Below are 20,275 nucleotides of genomic sequence, written 5' to 3'. Positions count from 1 at the left end.
CATATTGCATGGCAGCTGGAACACATGTCTGGAAAAGGCATTTCTCACCTTGATTTTCGACGAGCAATTGTCCAGACTTATCTCACACGCTTCAAAGCTGCTCCCTTGTTCAGCAGATCTCATTGTTTTGGACATAATGCAGAGCAGGAACTTCGGTACGATGGAATGCATCACTGGCCTTCTGCAATTCCAGGAGCGAAGTGAAGAAGACACGTCAGAAAATTGCCTTGTTAGGCATAGAACCCAGTATACCAAGTGCAGTGTAGGTTTATGTGCAGACTGTTTTCTGATTATCATACGCGCAGTGGGAATAAGTAGTGTGTACTTGCCTTTCAGAACATCACCGTTAGTGCAGTACTCGTATGAACAGGTGACTTACCTTTGTACATACCGCTGCTATAATTCCTCATACAGACCGATTGCCTCACGATGTAGTAAGCGATTTGACAAGCTTGTGAGATTTTAGCATTATTATTTAAAATGTAAATTAATTTCCTCATGCAATTAATAACTTAGGTCATTTACAACACCTATAAAATCAACTCTAGCACCAAAAATCAAAGATCTGGTTTTCTGTGGTTTCCCATTTTCACACCAGGCAAATGCTGGGGCTGTACCTTAAGGCCATGGCCCCTTCCTTCCCACTCCTAGCCCTTCCCTGTCCCATCGTCGCCATAAGACCTATCTGTGTCGGTGCGACGTAAAGCAACTAGCAAAAAAAAGAAAAAAGAAAAATCAAAGATCTAGGTAGTTCTGGAACATTATTTTTATAATATGTGCAAATATTGAAGAAAACTTGTATACTGATGATTTACTAAAGAAAGGATGAAAGCATATCAATAAACACGAGTCAAGTGATAAGTACGCTGCCCCGGCCTTTCACAAAGAATTCGATCATGCAATCGTGGAAACCGATTTGTCCAAAATCCTGATATAAAAATGTACAGGACCTAAGACCCTGTTTTTCATACTCCGATATTGTCTAATACAATGTTCCGAATATGCTTCCTTCATATTCTTTCATTTCTTCACTTCGGTGACAGCAGTCATTATGACGAAAATACAGATAGGCTGTATAAAATTAGATGTATTTTGAAACCTGTGAAACCAGATATCACACCCTGAATATTTACCAGAGCTAAGCACAAACTTTCTAATATTTATAGTTTAGGAGTAATTGTAAATTGTATTAAGTGATGCACGTCAAGAGGGCCGGGCACGAAAATGGCTGGTTCAGAAGCCGGTACTGACCGTGTTAATAACCTAAAAAGAGAGCAATGTAACTTGTTTATCAGTAAATGTTTTCGTGCTGTATTACGAACTTACGGCACGAAATTTAACTTCGAGTTCGCCCATGTTTTAGGCTTCGGTACTTTCCATTAATGATTTTTTTTTTACCGATAAACAGGCGAGAAATGTTGCTTGCATGATAGCCATAATTACTGGTGCAGTTCACATGAACCTACCTGTGGTATTATAGTTAAGAAAGATCGCTGAAAACACGTAAATAAGCATAGGTTATAACAGGTCCAGTCACATAATCAAGTAAGCTAATCACAACGCACAAATACAAAAATGATTCCAAAATACATTAAATCCCAGAAGGTGTAATGAAACAGACTCACACTCACAAAAATAAAGTGTCACATCGCACACATATAGGTTACGTACTGTACACACAACACACACACAAGACACTTAAATGGTCATTTCTTCAGTCACAGAATACAGTATACGTAGTCACTTTGTAGTGAAGAAGTCTTTAATCGTCAGCTGTTTTTTGTTTTGTCGTGCCTTAACACGGTACAGTGCTCCCTCAATATTTAAAACGTTCTGTAGTTCGCTGCTGTCTGTGTCATACGCAATTATATAGTCGTGAATTTTGTCAAAGGCGGCTAATGTTTCTGCAAACGTTGGCAGGGGTTCAATTTCATCTTCGTCTTCCCCCTCGCTCGCGATCTCATGCACAGCGCTTGCACTGGCTGTGGCAGTAGCATAATCACACAGCTTTTCTATGCTCTTTACACCACAAGTAGCAAGCTCACTATCGATTGTAGCGTACGTCTCGAAGTTAACATCTCTCGGCACGAGCTTCTCCCAGTCCTCACTGATAAGTTGTTCTTCGCTGCCGGTGTTGGTGTCGTTCGTGTCTGCTTTCGCCAAAGCCATATTTATGAAAGCAATTTTGAATGGTGGACGGCGAAACGTGGAACCACACTGACACAACAAAGTGGATTGCCTGTAGAATACTGAACTTCGTCTTCACTTCTTTCCCGGCGTCCAACATACACACAGCCCTTTACACCAGCTGCTTGCGGTAATACCCTTTAAAACACTTTGTCACCCCCCCATCCAGAGGCTGAAGGACACTGGTACAGTTCGGGGGATAGAAAATAACTTTCACATTTCGTAAGAAAGAAAATTCCTGCGGGTGGGCGGCACAGTTATCTACAAAGAAAACTTTTTTCCTCGCTTGAGCACCCATAGAAGCATCCAGTCCATGAAGAAAATCCAAAAAAATGTCTGTGGTCATCCAAGCTTTACCGTTCGTGTAGTATCGCACTGGTAACTTCTTCACGTTCTTAAAGCATCTCGGTTTCGCTGCTTTGCCTATAACGATAGGGATACGTTTGTCTGACCCGTCACTGTTACAGCACAACAAAACAGTTATGCGGTCCTTCACATTTCTGCCTCCATGACAAGATTCTCCTGTAAGAGCCAGCGTGCGATCCGGTAAACAGTTTTAAAATAGGCCTGTTTCATCCGCGTTATAGATGTTCTTTGGTTCGTATCCTTCAAGCAGCTCAGGGAGGTTTTTCTTCCAATCTTCCACCGCTGAACCATCAACTGCAGCACTCTCGCCGGCGAGCTTTTTATACACCAGCCCGAGACGCTCCTTAAACTGTGAAATCCATCCATTCGAAGTGGAAACATTTTTGACACCCATTCTTGCAGCAATGCTTCGAGCTTTTACGCACAAAATGTTACCATCCACAGGAATTTTCAACGCCCGAGCTTGCTGATACCAAGAAAAGAGAACTGCTTCCATTTTGGAATATCTCGATTCCTTCCCCGTTTTTCTATTCTTTGCGGAGGATCCACATTTTTTTACTTGTTCACGTATCTCTTGTTTTTTCCCTATTATTGTATTCAGTATTGAACCAGGTAGCCTAAACGTTTCGCGATGTCAACTTTTTTTTCTGTTGGATTTCTTTCAACTTCTTCTATAATCTGAAGTTTTTCTTGCAGGGTTTTCACATGCTTTACAGGTCGCGCCATTTCATTACTGTACTGTGTAAGCAAACCTAAACTCTACTGCGTAAATTGTTGGTTTTCACCAGCTAGTAACACAGCCAACTGAACGAAACATTCAACGGAAAGCTCTTAACAAAGCGCAAGTTGGCGGAGGCCTTCATTGTTAGCCTGGTACAGAATGTTCCTTAAGTATGATCATGCAAGATATCCGACGAAATTAAAATACGCTAGACTCACAAATTCGATTCCTGCCGTCCATTCTCGAAATCTTGAAAAACGCTTGATCGAGGATTTAGCGTTGATGGGACTGACATTTCTGGACGGTTGATGCAGGAAATCGTTTCCTTGAGGAATGGATAACACGGGATTTTTAATACAGATTTTAAATGGGATGCTCGCGGGACCACGTAATTTGAACGAATATTACGGGAAAACGTTATTTCGGGGAACGGATAATCGAGGTTTCACTGCATTGTGAAACACAAAATTATTCTCTTATTATTTTAAATTGTCATAATAATCTTCAACGTTTTATTAAATTCTGTGTTGGTCGATTATTAGATACACTAAACAGGAAATTAAATTAAGTTGAATACTACGAGAAAAAATCGAATGAAAATTCTTTTACACTTATGTTAATTTTTTAGTACTTATAAGCCAAATTACATTAAAAAGACTTGAAAATGTTATGTTATAGAATTTAATGAAGTTTGTAGAAGAAATTATATTTTTTTATATACTGGTAATAAACTAAACTTATGGAAAAGAGAGAACTAAGTCATACATATCATACTATAGTTAGTCATTGGAAAAATGGAGCAAGTTTAAAAAAAAAGGTAAAAAAAGCAAACCAGTACTCTCTATTGGTTAGTGAAATCCTAAATTTGCTGACACATTTCAAGTTTAATGTAATCCAAGTACTCAAAAAATGTTGTTCAATGAAATAAACTGTGAATCAAAACTCTGAAAGGAGGATACTTGTTTGTTCATCCTAACATAGATGTACTAACTGTGAAAATTTGTAAATCACTCCAAACACAAAAGAGGCGTTCCTTTATATTCATCACAGTAGGTTGATACTTTATTTTTTTTGCTATAGTTCCAGATTTTTTTTCTTTGTAGGACCCTTTGCAGTATTTCATACTTCTTTGAATTCGACGCTGATGTTTTGTGAAATAATGCGAATTCAGTGACGTTTCTTTTGTGGCTCTACATTTTCATTTTGTTCACCAAGATTTGAAAGTTACATTTCTATTATTTTCGCTTAAAATCTGTTATCCTAATAGAAGATTCAGTGTTCTTGTGGCAGATTGTGTGCATTCACAGTAGCTGCACCAAAAATCATTTCAGTTCCTATCTTTTGATATCACTTCAGTGTTGTTGTTAATCACACTACTATAGCTTGCCATTTGATCGAAAAGAACTTGGCTTTTTCCACTGTTGTATTCAACAGCTGCAAGAGGTGTATCATTGATGTGATTTGTGTAGAAGGTGAAGTGGGTGTGGCTTTGGTCTATAATGAAACTTTCATGGTATTTGCCTTAGTACCGGAGAATGAAAAAGCCAAGGAGATCAGGTTCACCTTACTCGTGTTTAAAACATGCTTGTGTGATCCGCTTATATATTGCTCTTTATTTCTACATTTTTTCATTTATTCACCCATTCTTTGGGTTTCCATGACCTTTCTTGTTTTGTTTTACCTGTAAACAACTTCATTTTGCTAAACATCAACAGTGTTTGCGAATCCACTCATTATGGACTCTTTGTTCAGATTGGATGGGATATGCTGCTCTTCTTTTAGAATAGAGCATGGCAAGTGGTTGTGCAAAACAAAACACTAAAGATTGCGACCAAATGACATCCCCATCTCAGCTTGTTACTACGTACATTTCTTGAAAATCCAGTTAGACAGCAAGTTGGGATCTGCCGTTCTTTCCACTGAGGTACTTGTTTGTCAGTAATAACCGTCCTAGGTATTCGGCAGTTTTTCTGATAATTGCATAACAATGTGCTGGCACCTTGATGTCTTCCTGCATATATCTTCATGTTCCAAGTGTAACCATTGTTGCAACATAGTTTGAGTAGTTTGATCCTATATTTGTGGGTCTTCTGTGGCATGTATTGTTTTATGAGTAGGTGACCCCTGAATGATAGTAAAGATTCAGCCATGCAGAATTCAAGGCCAGGTGTATACACATCTTGAAATTTCTAAATCAGAATCAGAAGTAATGGAGAGTGTCAGTGAATATGCCCTTATGTAAAACTGGAGAATTTTACAAGTACTTCGAGTTCCTCAACTTACAGGGATCAGTCGCCCAACAGTCGACGAAAGAATAAATGAAATCAAAATTTTAAAGTAATTGTCAAAATTCTTACCTGGTAACATTTCCTTTGTTATATTGTTACTCTTCTTGTGGAATGCTGGATGACAGTGGCATTAAATATCTGCCTTACATAGAAATGCTGCACTACAATAATGATCACATAAAAGAATGCAAGTTTGTTGAGTTCATTTTCCTATGCTAATGTGTAAAGGAAAATGAACTCGACGAAAATTGTTCTGATGGATTGTATATCAATATGTGGCTGTGAGGCGCGACCAGTCTTAAGGGAAATAATGTATAGGAAGAGCATTGTTACATTCGTAGTTTTGGCATAGGAGCGATGATATGACATAAAGGAAACTGATCTTTTATCAGCGCGGATGCTGTCTAGCCAACTGTTGGAAGCACAAATGACCTTGAAAATATCTGAATGAAAGTATTTCCTAATTTCCTATAAATGTGAGGCAAATTTTTCCGGACTGCTACGCGAGACCATTTAAGTATTGTTAGAAAAACACACTTCATTTCATTTTTCCATTTTTATATTTTAGCCTGCAGTTTTGTACATATATTTTATAAGAGATTCTTACAAAACAAAGTAACACATTCCAACGAGAAGGTTTAAAAAGAATGTCTGATGCTAAACATGTTAACTTGCTGGCCCATATTATCAACAAACAAAAAGTGATTCACTAAATGACAATCTTATACTAAAACTTGCAATATGCTCGACCTAGCCAACCATGTCTTACTCTTATATAATTTGTCTAATACATATTTTGTCAATAAACTTGCATAGTTCTAGTTTGACAAGACATTAACTAGTAAAATTTATAAAGATCAGAAGCAAAAGAAGATAATTCTAGCCAAGAAATATCTAGCATACTAATCTCCTTCCTTTCGGTTGTCGTGATACTCAGGGATTTTCAGGTTTTCACCTGGTTACATTTTGTGTAGGGAAGTGTATTTGGGCATTCAGACTGAATAGATATTAGTCTTCTTTATCTTTAAGTATCTTATTTTGTACTGCATGAAATTGATGTGGAAGTAAACATTGTTAATATTTAGCATTTGATAATACCGTATTTACGCAAATAATCCCCACCACCGAATAATCCCCGCACCCTAACTTTAGGAAGGCTTATTTTGAAGGGCAAAAAAATTGCCAACATTGACTCAAATAAAACCCACACCCCAATTTCGTGCCTCGGTTTAAAAAAAAAAAAATGCGGGTATTATTCGTGTAAGTACGGTACTTTTGTAGATCTTGCCCTGACTAATAATCCAGTCATTTTCTATGTTTATCAAATAAGGTAATTTATGTTCGGTAGCTTGTTTGTTTGTGTGCACAAGCTAGAGCCCGCAGTTCATTTCTGTTGATCTATGGGTGTAGAACTTGTGCTAAAGAAATGAGACATAGGTTGGTTTTTAGTTAGATGTGGTAATATCTTCCAGACTGTTCCAACCTGTGCTAACAAATTCCCAATTTGTTTATTTTGGAATTTGAAATCTATAACTATTCCATCATGATATTATGTACTGTATTTGACATTATAACAGTTCGCTTTTCTCATTCAGTATTTTAACATCAGTTTGCAAAATACTATTTAATGGTCATTAAATACAAAAACCTCACATTTGTGTGATAAGCATGCTCAATAAACTGTTGGAAAATTTACGGCTGGCATTGTATCATGTTACGCTCTGTTGGCAAATTGCAACGTTGGATGGGCGTCCGGCCCCACGGTGTAGGGGACAACGTGTCTGCCTGGTCCCCGGCAGCCCCGGGTTCGATTCCAGGCTGGGTCAGGGGTTTTTGATCGTAATGATTAATATCCCTGGCCTGGGGACTGGGTGTTTGTGTCATGCTTAATGTTCCTTTCCTCACATTCAACACTTCACACTTGCCACCATTTACATAATACACGCAGGTTCCTCACAAATGGTACAAGAAGGAGCAAAAGATCTTCATAGGTCGACGCCCCGAAAAAATGGCATTTTTTAAAAATAATGTTGGATGGTGGCAGTAGCGATGATGATGATGATAATGATATTAAAGCAGGATGAAATGACCAAGTGACGGTTTGTTAACAATCCTGTGAGGAATATTCTTATATAAAGCTGACATGAGTGTGTGGTAAGCAGCTAGGGAACCAGAGGTTGTCTGTGGTAGGTACAAATTGAAGGAAAAAACTCCATCATGAGAATTTCGAATTCAGCAACCAGATATCCATAAATGTGGCATTTATGGATATTTACAGGGCACTTCTAGAAATTTTTCATTTCACTAACTTGAAGCTTGCTAAGGCTTTTCCTTTAGTTTGAATGCTTCCTGCTTGTTTGCGAGAATGGAATTACGGTAGGCTTACACAAAGTTATCCTGGTGCTTCCTTAACCCCTGTTAGTTGTCACTTGCAGCTGCCACTGTCATTACCTCATGCTCTTCTCCACTTTTATTGGGTTCTTTGCTCATTTTAGAATGCCCTGACCTTCAAGTTTTCTGGGGCAAGTGCTGATATCTCGATTGAACTTTGTTTACAATTCAATTTTTTTTTTGTTCTTCAGGAATTTGGCTGCTTACTCAGCCTAACAACTCATCCAAGATTGCTTAATAATCAGTAGTTACCAAGGCTTGTAGGTGTGTACTGTCTCAAACCATTCTGAATACTTTCCAAACTGAACAAAACTTCTTTATTTGTAGGGTAGCATCTGAACCTTGCCAGTGAGGCACATGGGTGCAGATGCTTGTTCTTAGAACTTGATCTAACACTTGGCTCATTATCTTTTCCCTTTACTGTTCCGTAAAGAGAGGGCAGAGAGTCTCCGTTTGCTCCTATTGGTATTAACCTTATGTCGTTCCTCTTCTATTACAGATTGTAGTGCCACCCAGTGCCTGAACTCAAGTGACTTTGTTTTGTCTTGGCCATGAAGCAAAGATGTTATACCATTCTAGTTTGCACACTTCCTTCTACATTTTGGACATATTGGGATGATGGTTCCAGTGTCGTGCCATCCCCGTTCTATGAGCCTACTGCTACAGTATCCCCGATATTTCTGTTGCTTCAAGTTCATTTAACCCTAAATGATTTCCACTGTTTTTCTAATTTAACATACCTCCCTTATAAACATACGTAACTATTCCTTCCACAGCCTGTGCGCTGTGCAGATTCTGCATTTCCTTCACTGAATGTTCTTCATTGAGGTTGGTTGTATTTTATGTGTTAAGTCTTAGTTGTATTTTCTCTGGGCTTGAATGATCATGAGAATCTATGCCACCCATTCCAATATGGGGTTTTAGCTTGTTCCTACTGTCATGCCTTTTTACCTCGACAAAATCTAGCTTATCATAAAGTGTAGGAAGCACATGAACTGTCTTCTCATATGCTCATTTCACTGCAAAAACCCTATTACTGTACATAAATGAAAGCTCCCCCCTTTTCAGTTTTTTGTTACAGAATAATAATAATAATAATAATAATAATAATAATAATAATAATAATAATAATAATCACCATCGTATGGCCTCAGCTACTGTGTGCAGACATTGTAATTTCTGTTACAGAGTTCCTTAGGCATGAACTTGCCGTTCCAACTGCATAAGTCTTATTGCAGTAGAACCCCTTTTTAATGAATCTCAGGGGGATTTGATATTTTTTCCTTAAAAGGGGGTTCTCCGTAAAAGGGGTTTAAAAGAAATAGGCTATATATCACAAGAAATAATACGGTAATACATTTACCTCTAAATGAACATGTTAAATACTAAAAAGTCAAATTAACACAAGAATAACAGAAAATATTTACAGAACAGCAGATGTAACAAATTCCTTAGTGGACCATTGGGAGCACAACCTGCAGCACAGAAAGGAGAAATACGTACTACCGACTTGAAATTTTAACTTAAAGGAGCAAAGGCCTAACATGATTTTGAAGAGATTTGTGAAAAATAGACCATGGGAACTGTGAGAATCTACATATATAAAATAAGAGTTTTGTCTGTACATTGCTCAGAATTTGAAAAGAATGGTATTTCTGTATCAGTCATGTCCATAGTAACAATGAAATGCACTTTTTACTTTTCCATAATTTGTCTGTATGTATGTATGTACACGCATCATGAGAAAAACGGCTGAAGAGAATTTAATGAAAATCAGTATGTGAAGTCAGAGGATAAACCAGTACAATCTAGGCTATAAATCATTCTAATACACTCAGTGAAATGGTAGTTTAGGGGAAGGCCTAAAATTTAATTCTCAAATATTTATATTATTAGTAGTCTCATCGATAAATACTACATAACGAAAGTTATACAGAATTAAATTTCCGATCATTTATGTTGTACATTGTTGCCGTACCGGCTTTGATAACACAGATATTCATGAATTTGTATTTTTTGTTGCCAAGTCCATATTAACGCCGAGCCACGAGAAAATGGGTTAACAGAATTTAATGAAAGTCGGTAGATAGTCGAGAAATATGAAACTGCAGTCTAAGTTATAAACAATTTTATTCACCCTGGATGAAATTGTAGTTTAGGAGAAAGTGCCTACAATTTAATTTTTTAAATGCCTATATTATTGGTCCTATTGAAAAGTACTACATAACAAAAGTTATAGAGAATACAATTTCCGACCATTTATGTTTTATTCAGTTTTGCCATACAGACTATTATAAGAGTGGTATTTGAGAGTCAGAAGAAAACTAAATGTGAAGGCCTACAATATTGAAAGCTCATAACATTGATCAACAATACATTTACCATTGTTTGGTGTTCTTTGTCTCTTAAGCTGCCGCTCAACTCAGATAGATGGGATTATTGCTGCGTACGAAGTATAACAGCCTGACTGAATATTGTCGGCAAATAGCTGGGAAGTTAGAGAACTTCCTTCTCTAGTATGCCATTCCTCTGGTTCACACATTTCCTGATACTGCTGGTACGTAACACTGGTCCATCAATATTCCAGCTATTCAATCCCTACTCTGACACGCTGTTTTTAATGAGCAGTGTACACACTTAAGGCAGAGGCTCACTTAATAGTAGTAGAATTACAATTCAGGCCTATTCAAAATTATAGCACCACGATCCACTAAATAACTCAACATTCAACCCTGAAAAGAGCCCGAAAAGCTTCTTCCTCCTCACTTTTATTAAATTCTACATTCATTTAATTCCAAAATTAGCCGTGAAGAGGGGGTTTCTCCTCTGGTTTAGGGGGAAAATTTGCCTGCAAGTCAGATAGATTTTTTCGCCGCCTGTGTAGTGAATTGTGTTGTTCAGACTCATCGGGTTCTCCTAGGGAACAGATTTGTAAAAGGACATAGTTTTTGCCCTGGGAGTCTCTGCTATTCAATACTCCCACCCTGCCAGAATAAGACTAAGTGTGTTCACGGATCACGGCTGCCTGCGGCTTGGTCATTCCAGCTCTGGAACTTTGGACCGTTAGATTGACAGCGTAGTACTGTTTGCTAAAAGTAAGAAAATGAGTGGTTTTTCATTTGATCGAGTACAGTGGTAGTCCGTTATAGCGAGTACGGCATATAACGAGAACTCCGTTATAACATTTTCTTTCTGTACCTTTAGAATTACTACATTAAACTGTGTATTGTCCTTCGGTTACAGCGAGAGCCCAATGACTGATGCATCCATTATTACGAGCGATATTTATGCACCCCCCAGCACATCGGTATCGTTTCCTCGCTACGTCCACTAGAGAGTTCTCTCGTTGACATTCGAAGGCGATGTCGAAGTCGATTAGCAATACCCGTAGACTGTTCTTCCGTAAAGAAAATTCGAAATGAAAGAGAACATATTTTCATAATAAATGCGTAAATAACGTGTCCGATAACGGTTGTTAACTCGTTAAAAGTAAAGGCTGACTAAACGACCGCTTAATTTTAAGGTTAAGTACTGCAATTAAGTAAGAATGGGGAAACACCTCGAGATGTGGCAGAGAACATACTTGATTTCAGAGGTTAGTTTATATTTTCTCGCATCTGGTTAAATTACGGAAAAGCTATTATGTAAATTTATGGCGAGAAGGTTATCATTTCTCTACTGGCGCTGGAAGTGTGTTTTCATCATATGTATAGTACGAATAAGTTAGGATAGGTGACGCTGTTTGAATAAGAAAGCTGAAACGTTTGCGACAAAATGCTATCGATCATCTTCGGTGCGGTATAGTTTTCTCACTATGTGCATTTGTGAGCTCTCTTGTCGACATTCGAAGGCGATTTTGGAGTCGATTAGTAATACCCGTCGACTGCTGTTCTCTAAAAAAAAGTTTCTCACATCTGCAGAATGGCATCAAAGCGTGCGGGCCTTTGAATTCTTAGAAAGGCCAGCTACTCGGTGGCAGAGTTATAATGCGACTGTTGTACTTGACGCGTAGTAAAATTAAGTTTTATAGACAGCAGGAATATTTTCGTGGTTCTCGTCGATATTATGATGCCAATTTTAAGTTAATTGTTGTTAAACACTCGGAAATGCAGAATAATTTGTGCAGCCGCAAGAAAATACGGCATAAGCCTAAATAAAGCCAATATTTGGCGTTAGCTTGAAGACAAGAACTAAAAAAATGCGTACTGTACAAAAAATGCAATCAGTTGTCCGCAACAAGGATGCTTTAAAGAAGTCGAAGATGAAAACGTGAGGTATGTGCAGGAAAAACGCAAGGGCAGAATGGCCATACCAAGGTGCAGTAAACTCGTTCATTGACTTTCAACGGTAGCCGGTTATTTCTGCGCTGAGTAAAAGTAACAGTTTTAGAGACAGCAAGAATAGTTTCCTGATGGATCGTTGTACTGTAGGGACACATGGAATAGGTATTGGCAGCTAATTTTCAACGGGTTCTCTTCGGCATTATGATGCCAATTTTAAGTTAATGGTTGTTAAACCCGCGGAAATAAAGAATACTTGTGCAGCAGCAAAAAAATATACATGACAAAAGCCAATATTCGGCGTTTAAAAATAGCCTAAAAATGTGTAGGCCTACTGTACAACAAAGGCATTCATATGATTTTACAAAGTACTTTTTTAGCCTGATTTAAATTTTTTAAGGAATAAGTGGGGGTTCGTCTTGGATTCGGAGAAATACGGTACTATATTTTTTCAGAATGAAATTAAACGTACACTTTCACGTAGTATCGGATTTCGAAAAATAACAAAAAAAGGAAGCCGTAGTGTGGATATCATCTGCCGAAACGCAAGTTTTGAACAGACTGATTGCTGTTTCATACCTATTTTTAATGTGTATGGGGGTTTTTCCGGCTTTTATACAAAAATCGGATATAACGACAATCCAATATAGCGAGTAAATTTTTCGCTGTTATGAATTCTCGCTATAACGGACTTCTACTGTATTTCATATGAAAGCATTGCTTTTAATCGCGCCATTCCTACTGACGTCATTTTAACGGCCTGCATTCATTTCAGTTGGGAAAACTACTTAGACGGTCTTTCAGAGGATGTAAAAAGGCAGGTGGAGAGTGAGTGAGGGGGCCTACCATTACAATGAAAATTCTCTAACCCAGTCTTCATTTGAGAAAAGACGTTTCTAGGGTAACGTTAAGAGCTATGCAATTTAATACAATCTTGCTGACAACATGTACACTACCTAACCCAGAATTCTGTATAGAATGTAGAATTCCATAGCGAAGCATGGGTATATCAGCTAGTAAGCATATAAATCTTCTGAAGTAGTCCAGTACAGTAGTTTGTTTCCTCTTGCCCAGATGTATGACGGAAAGAAGTTTTCTCTCAATTTGGTTGATACTGTTGATGAGGTCTTCATCAACATTGAAGGAGAAGTACCAGCAGACAGTATCCTGTTCCTCCACTGCTGGCCAAAAAGTTGGTACTGCTGGATCCTCTTCTTCTTCCTCTTCAGTACTTTGTCTTTTTGAATCTTCACAAAGGCCCCCAACATTCATTTGTGGTGCTGAGGTTAGTATATCATCACAAGTAACAAATTCTTTAAATGTTGTGGCACTCGAGTCCTTTGATACATCCCTCCAATCTTTCCCAATATTATCAGTAGCAGCTTCTTCATTAAAATTTTCTGAAATGGCACCAAAACCTGCATGGCCAAAGCAGTTTTGAATAGTGTCCGTTGTGACTAGTTGCCTTGCTCCTACAAACATATGTATGGCTTGGAATATATTCAATTTCATTTCCTATTTTCTTTTGAGGAAAGAAATAGTTGTTTGAACTAAGGCCTTCCTGTACTTCACTTTCATAGAATGAATAATGCCAAGATCCAAAGGCTGCAGGTGACTGGTGCAGTTAGGATCAAAGAAAAACCGCTTTGGTATTCCGCAGAAAAAAGTATCTGAAGGATGAGCTGGATGTGTCTATCATCAGCACTATCTTCCTTCCTGCCGATCCCATCTTAGTATCCAAATGTCATCAACATTTTGGAAATATCTCCGATGTCATCCATGCATTTTTGTTAAAATCATTTTACACGGATTTATACGGGTGTGTACGGGTGTTCTTGAAACATCTTGGATTCTGAAATTTTCTAGTTACTAGTGGGGGCATCCGGCTCCATGGGTAAATGGTTAGCGTGCTGACCTTTGGTCACAGGGATCTCAGGTTCAATTCCAGGCAGGATCAGGAATTTTAACCATCATTGGTTAATTTCCCTGGCACGGGGGCTGGGTGTGTGTGCGTTGTCTTCATTATTTCATCCTCATCATGACGCGCAGGTCGCTTGTGGGCATCAAATCAAAAGAGCTGCACCTGGCAAGCCGAACATGTCCTCGGACACTCCCGGTACTAAAAGCCATATGCCATTTAATTTCATTAGGGGTAAGTTATCACTCCTGCTGCTGTTAACATACAACAACGCTGCCAGTCTTTCTTTACTTTTTTGCTTCTGCGGCATTTTTCTCCACGAGCAGCTTATGTCTTGGATGGGAGCAAATTGTAAAACCCTCCCGTGTCATCGACGTTAAAAATATCCTTAGCATCATATCCTTCAAGAAGTCGAGGCAACGTATTCTTTTTCCAGCACACAACTGTATCGTCATTAACTTCTGTACTCTCGCCGTGCACATTTTGGAACGAAAGATTGTGTCGTTTTTAAAAACAATTAAACCAGCCATTAGTAGCATGGGAATCGACCAAACCCAGCTTAAGTGAGACTTCTCGAGCTTTTTGATCAAGTATGTTTCCGTCTATTTGCTATCCAATTCAACGCCACTAATGGCATCGATCTTTTGTTGAAGAATCGACTTCTTACGTTTAGCAGCCATAATGAACGTAGTCCGCCGTAACTCGCACTACAACTGTTATCACAGGCTAGTGAAGATTCTCCTTTTTCAGATAATGACTGGTCAAAAGATGTTTCATTTCATTATGGGATTATTTATACATTTTAAAACTTATTATTAACATTACTATAGGTATTCTTATTATTGATTGCCATTATTATGGATGTTGTAAAATAAGGTGGTAGAAATCTCGCAGGCTTGATGTGCGATATGAAATTAATCAATTTGTAAATGGATATTTTCAGGTGAACTAGCGACCCACTCCGACTAAAACTGTCCTAACTCCTGAACCATTCATGCAAATCATGTACTTTAAAGGTGATTTTAATCCTTAATAACTCCTGGAGGAGGCTAAACACTTTATTTGGATTTATAATTTGGGAAAAATATTTATTTATTTATTTATTTATTTATTTATTTATTTATTTATTTATTTATTTATTTATTTATGCCCTTGCGTACTTTTTTGTAGAGCATGAACAGCTCTACATTTCGTACACTTGCACTTGTGGTCTATCGATGACGGTTCAGGCAGCGTAAGCCATGGAAGGCACGACTTTCTACTTATTCCGTAATTTGTTCTGGAATGCATTTTCAGTTTCTAATTGCTGTCAATCTTCTGAAATATATTGTTTTACCGTAAATCACATGAAATTTGCAAGAGACCTTCCTCCTAAATGTTCATATTTTGTAAAGTTACATGTGTCTCGCTGCATTCACGCGTGCATTAGTCATACCTGTAGGCACAGTTAGTCTCACCAGAAACCGCACTTTGCTCCCGTACAGTCGTCATTCCAGCACTACCTACAGTTCAATGTACATTACTAACCAACAGCGTCTAGCATGATAGTGACTGCTGCTTGCCGGAAACGTGATTTCTAGAGGCTGCGCCAATTTATCACGTTTCTACACATCGCTGAAGGAACGCTTTCATTTAGTAAGTTAACTTTGGACTGAGATTACGTGAAAACGGTAGTTAATTAACATTTAAAACAAGTTTAGAAAAAAGTATCATGTCGCAAATTTTTGTTTCAACGGGAAGTTGTCTCATGTACAGAATTCTCCAACTATTTTGAAGTACTCTGCACGTTTCCATTACTACTTTCTCACTTTCAAGAAATTAGGCCTTAGTTCCAGACATCTCTACATCACTTTCCTTCCCAGCATAAACCTTGAATATCCAGCAGGAACCAATATCTGTAGATTTGTATACCAAATCTAGCTCTCTTTGGTGGATTATGTTGCCTAACAACTTCTGAACACATGGAGGGATTGATCCATCAAAGTGAGGGAAGGGGTAATAATGGAGACCTGAAAATCATTTGTTGCCTTAATTGTAAGAATAGAAGGTATACAGTCAGCTCTTGATAATTTGACACTCGCTAATTTGAATCTCTTGATAATGTGACGTTTTATTCCTTGTCCCTTGAGAAATACTCGAAAAATTGAAAAAAATCAATGTTATTTGGTCCCCTCAGTAATTTGAAGTTGTAGGAATGGCATCTTTCACGCCGGCATTCTATAATTTGAAGTCGGGCTTCTCTACTCTCTATAATTTGAAGTCGGTGATTACAGTATGTATTGTTATCGTGCACAGACCTGTCGTTTGTTTACATTAATAATGAGATGTATGAGTGAGTTTGCAATCTTGAGTCTTCTTTCAAATGTTAAAGTGTGTTACAGTATGTTAGTTTGATTTGTGTAATTTTTAAGTATCAAAATGAGTTCAGGAAGGAACAAGTGTCTTTCCATAAGTGAAAAAAAAAAAGCATGTGATTAAAGCTGTGGAGGATGGACAATTAAAAATACATGTTGCCAAACAGTTTGGTATTTTACCATCGATATTGTTGATTTTGAAAAATAAAGATTGCTTCACTGAAAGTGCCTTAAGTGCCAGTAGAAAAAGGTCATGTCAGGGTGAATTTCCCCGTCTTGAAGAGTGCTTGCTTAAGTGGATTCGTCAGTGTAGAGGACAAAACGTTCCCCTGGGCGGTTTCATGTTGAAGGAAAAGGCCACGTCTTTTGCGCAATCTCTCGGGATTAAAGGATTTGCAGCAAGTGAGGGGTGGCTTTCAAATTTCAAAAACCGACACGCCATCACATTTAAAAAAGATTTGCGGAGAGAGCACTGGCGTTGATAATTCTATTTTTTTTTCCGAATGGATTGACGAACTAAATGAACTTTTGAATGGCTATGACCCAGAGAACATTATCAACACAGACGAAACTGGGCTTTTCTATAAATGTCTTCCTGATCGCACCCTGAAGTTCAAAGACGAGAAGTGTTATGGAGGGAAACTGAGCAAGGAAAGAATAACTGTCCTATCACGTAACATGGACAGATCTCAAAAGATGAAACCACTCATTATAGGGAAATCTGCGAAACCACGCTTCCTCAAAGGAAAATCGCTGCCCACAACTTATCGGTCACATAAAAAGGCATGGGTAATGACAGAGTTGTTTAACGAATGGCTGACCGTGACATGAAAAACTAAAAATGCAAAATCTTACTTCTTTTGGGGACCACTCATCGTGCATAATAACCCACCACCATTAGACCACGCGAAATTGATTTTTTTCCCACCCAGTACGACATCAAGATTGCAACCATTAGACCAAGGCATTATTCAAAATTTATAACCCCTCTACCGCAGAGAAATTGTTTCTCTTGTGCTGGATAGCATGCAAATGGTGAGAAGGCGAACACAACAGTTTTGACCGCTATAATCGTGATTGATAAAGTCTGGAAAAATGCCAACCCTACCATCATTTGAGCTGCCAAAATTTACGAATTTTGACCCAGGATGGAGACCTCTACCTAACTGCGGAAAGTTAACGTTTGAGGATTACGTTCTAGTTGACGATGACATCGGTGTCATTTAAATTTAAAAATTTCATTTCTTATCCGTATTGAACTCTTTAAGTTACCTCTCTTACGATATCGGTGTCTACGGTGCCCTAACCGATGCTGAACTGTTGGATTTAGCCTCTTTGGATGAGGACGAGGAAGAAAACGAAGAACAACCGCCAATTCCAGTCACATTGAGCGAGGCAAGGAGATCTCTTACTACCCTACGCTCCCGCGCCCTCAGAACGGACACAAGTGACGATTTCTTCTCAGCTCTCGCCACTATCGAAAATTCATTTGACAGTGATAGATGGAAATCGCTCACTCAATAGAAAATTAGACTTTTTTTCAAAATGAACATTTCTTAATTGTACAAATATTGTTAAAGAAATGATTAAGTATAAGTGAAACTCTTGTTTATTTGAATTTTTCCCTCCCTCCCTCTTGGTTATTTGAGCTCCTATTATTTTGAATTCTCGGTAAATCGAACTTTTTCTCTGGTCCCTTGAGTTTCAAATTATCGAGAGTGGACTGTATCTTTGTATAATATTCATACACTTTTGTGTTCCCCTCCCAGTCTATGCCTCACTCGTAGCGGTATATATATTATATTAATCGTACGGTGCTCTTCCTGCATAACAGATGTATTATATTCCTGTGGTGAATTCTTTTCGATTTGTTTTGAGTCATATATTTATTATTTCAGGTCAATTGTATGGTCTGGAAAAATTTTGGGCCTTTTTGAAGTACTACAAACACAGTGAGAAACTCCACGTAGAACCAAAACTGAAGGAGTATTTGTCAAAATTTAAGAGTGTAGAGGATTTCCGTGTTGTGCAGGTAAGTTTCCTATGATTGTTAAAATCCTTATTTTTGTCAAAGATTTGTAATTTTAATCCTTGGCAGTAGGGTTAGCCCGCTGTCACACAGAGTATCGAACGATCAAGAGCGACCAACCGGCATCGAGTACTAACGACTAAATTCATTTACCTTGTCACACTGCTCATCGATCGAGAGGGATCGACTGCACGGAAACAGCTGATACTCCCGCCCAGTACCGTACAGGCTACAGACGTATTCATATTCACGAGAGAAAAAGAATGTGTTGTGAAAGCAATAATTCGGGTGGAAATATGATTCTAACCTACGAAAATATTAGGAGAAAGGAAAGAACCAGACGATCGCAGTGGACAAGGTAAAGAGCTATGGAGAATTCCACCAAAGTGTGCCTTCGTTGTGGAATGACGAAGAAAAGTTCAGGAACTAGTACCGAATGCCCATGAATAATTTCGGTATAAGGAATTAGAGGAAAAAATGAAGTCGCTAATAAACATCATGCAAACAAATTACAGGAAAAGTATAAGTTCTGAGGAAAGGCTGACACTATCGTTAAATTTAATATTCACAACGATTTTTTTATGTTTAAAGTCAGGAGCGATGTTCACCTCCGAAACAACTACTGTATAAGTATATAGGAAAATATTTAAAATTTTATTTCCACCTATTCAATACAATAAAAAAATACAAATAAAATTTTAAATATTTTCCTATATACTTAACGAAATTTTCAATACAGATAAAAATGATTTTCATCACTTGTAACAACTACTGTATGTCCGTGGCAAAATATATCTAATAAAAGATTAGTGGCAGGTACATTTCTTTGAATTCTACAGGATTCTAATAAAGTATTGATAAGAAGGACTGAAAACTGTTATGTAGACCAATTTGAATTCATAATTTGAAGGTGCTGCAATCAACAGTGGAAATATATTTACATAGGCCTACAGGTTTCTGGACATTCGTGACTCATACAGATTTAGGATGGCTCACAATACATCAGTGGATTTGTTCCTATTATATGTGATGCCATTCATAGAGCACTACAGCCAGAATTCTTGACAGGGTGAAAATTCCAACAAAAGCCTCACAACAGTTGTTCATTGTACTTCAAATATACGACTAATACCATTTATGCTTATTTGTTTTAATGATGCTGGATCTTGGGGCATAATTACTATCTTTTCAAATGATATTTTGAGGTGTTTATTAGATGGAGGTTAACAACTTTTTTTTTTTTTTTTTTTCATACCACTTGGTGAGATCCCACCTACCAAAATAATAAACATATCAAGAAATGCTTCCAGTTAAAATTTACATTACCTAATGTAGAAATAGTGTGTCAAGTTTCATTACAATCCTGTAAATAATTTTGAAAGAAAGAAAAATCCACATATGCTCTGAATATTATGAAAATGAGAAAAGCAATGGAGTTCCTTACACTGTTTCTCTCCCTCATGATCATCTGCAAATCTCTTGTTGCCTCTCCTCTTCTTTGTTATTGTGCCATGTTCAGAATAGTATTATATTGCTTTTATGACAAGCATGCTGCTGAATTTCTGTAGGCCCTACTGTGTTTTGTGCAGAGAATCCAGGTCCATATCCAAACTTTGCAAGAATGACAATCCTGTCTTAATTTATATCATTGAATACTACAGCAGCTTCAAAGGCAGCTAATTTTACCAAATGGCTGTAAAGAAAGGTTGTCTATGGACATCTCTTCCAAAGTAAATTCTTT

At 37.8% G+C, this 20,275-nt stretch overlaps 1 protein-coding gene across 3 annotated transcripts in view; it reads left to right on the top strand.

Moving 5' to 3' along the window:
• The window catches only part of larp (La related protein), a 414,361-nt gene that overhangs the window by 380,620 nt on the left and 13,466 nt on the right, over window positions 1-20,275 (top strand). For all 3 annotated transcript variants that reach the window (XM_067143616.2, XM_067143618.2, XM_067143617.2), the window contains exon 18: window positions 18,404-18,537. In XM_067143616.2, coding sequence (XP_066999717.2) covers window positions 18,404-18,537 — 134 coding nt within the window. The remainder of the gene's footprint in view (window positions 1-18,403; window positions 18,538-20,275) is intronic.

This window comes from Anabrus simplex, chromosome 3 (genome assembly GCF_040414725.1).
Source record: "Anabrus simplex isolate iqAnaSimp1 chromosome 3, ASM4041472v1, whole genome shotgun sequence".
Classification (NCBI taxonomy): Eukaryota; Metazoa; Arthropoda; class Insecta; order Orthoptera; family Tettigoniidae; genus Anabrus; species Anabrus simplex.
The sequence above is the reverse complement of the archived record's forward strand: the minus strand, read 5'-3'. Positions and strand labels throughout refer to the sequence as shown.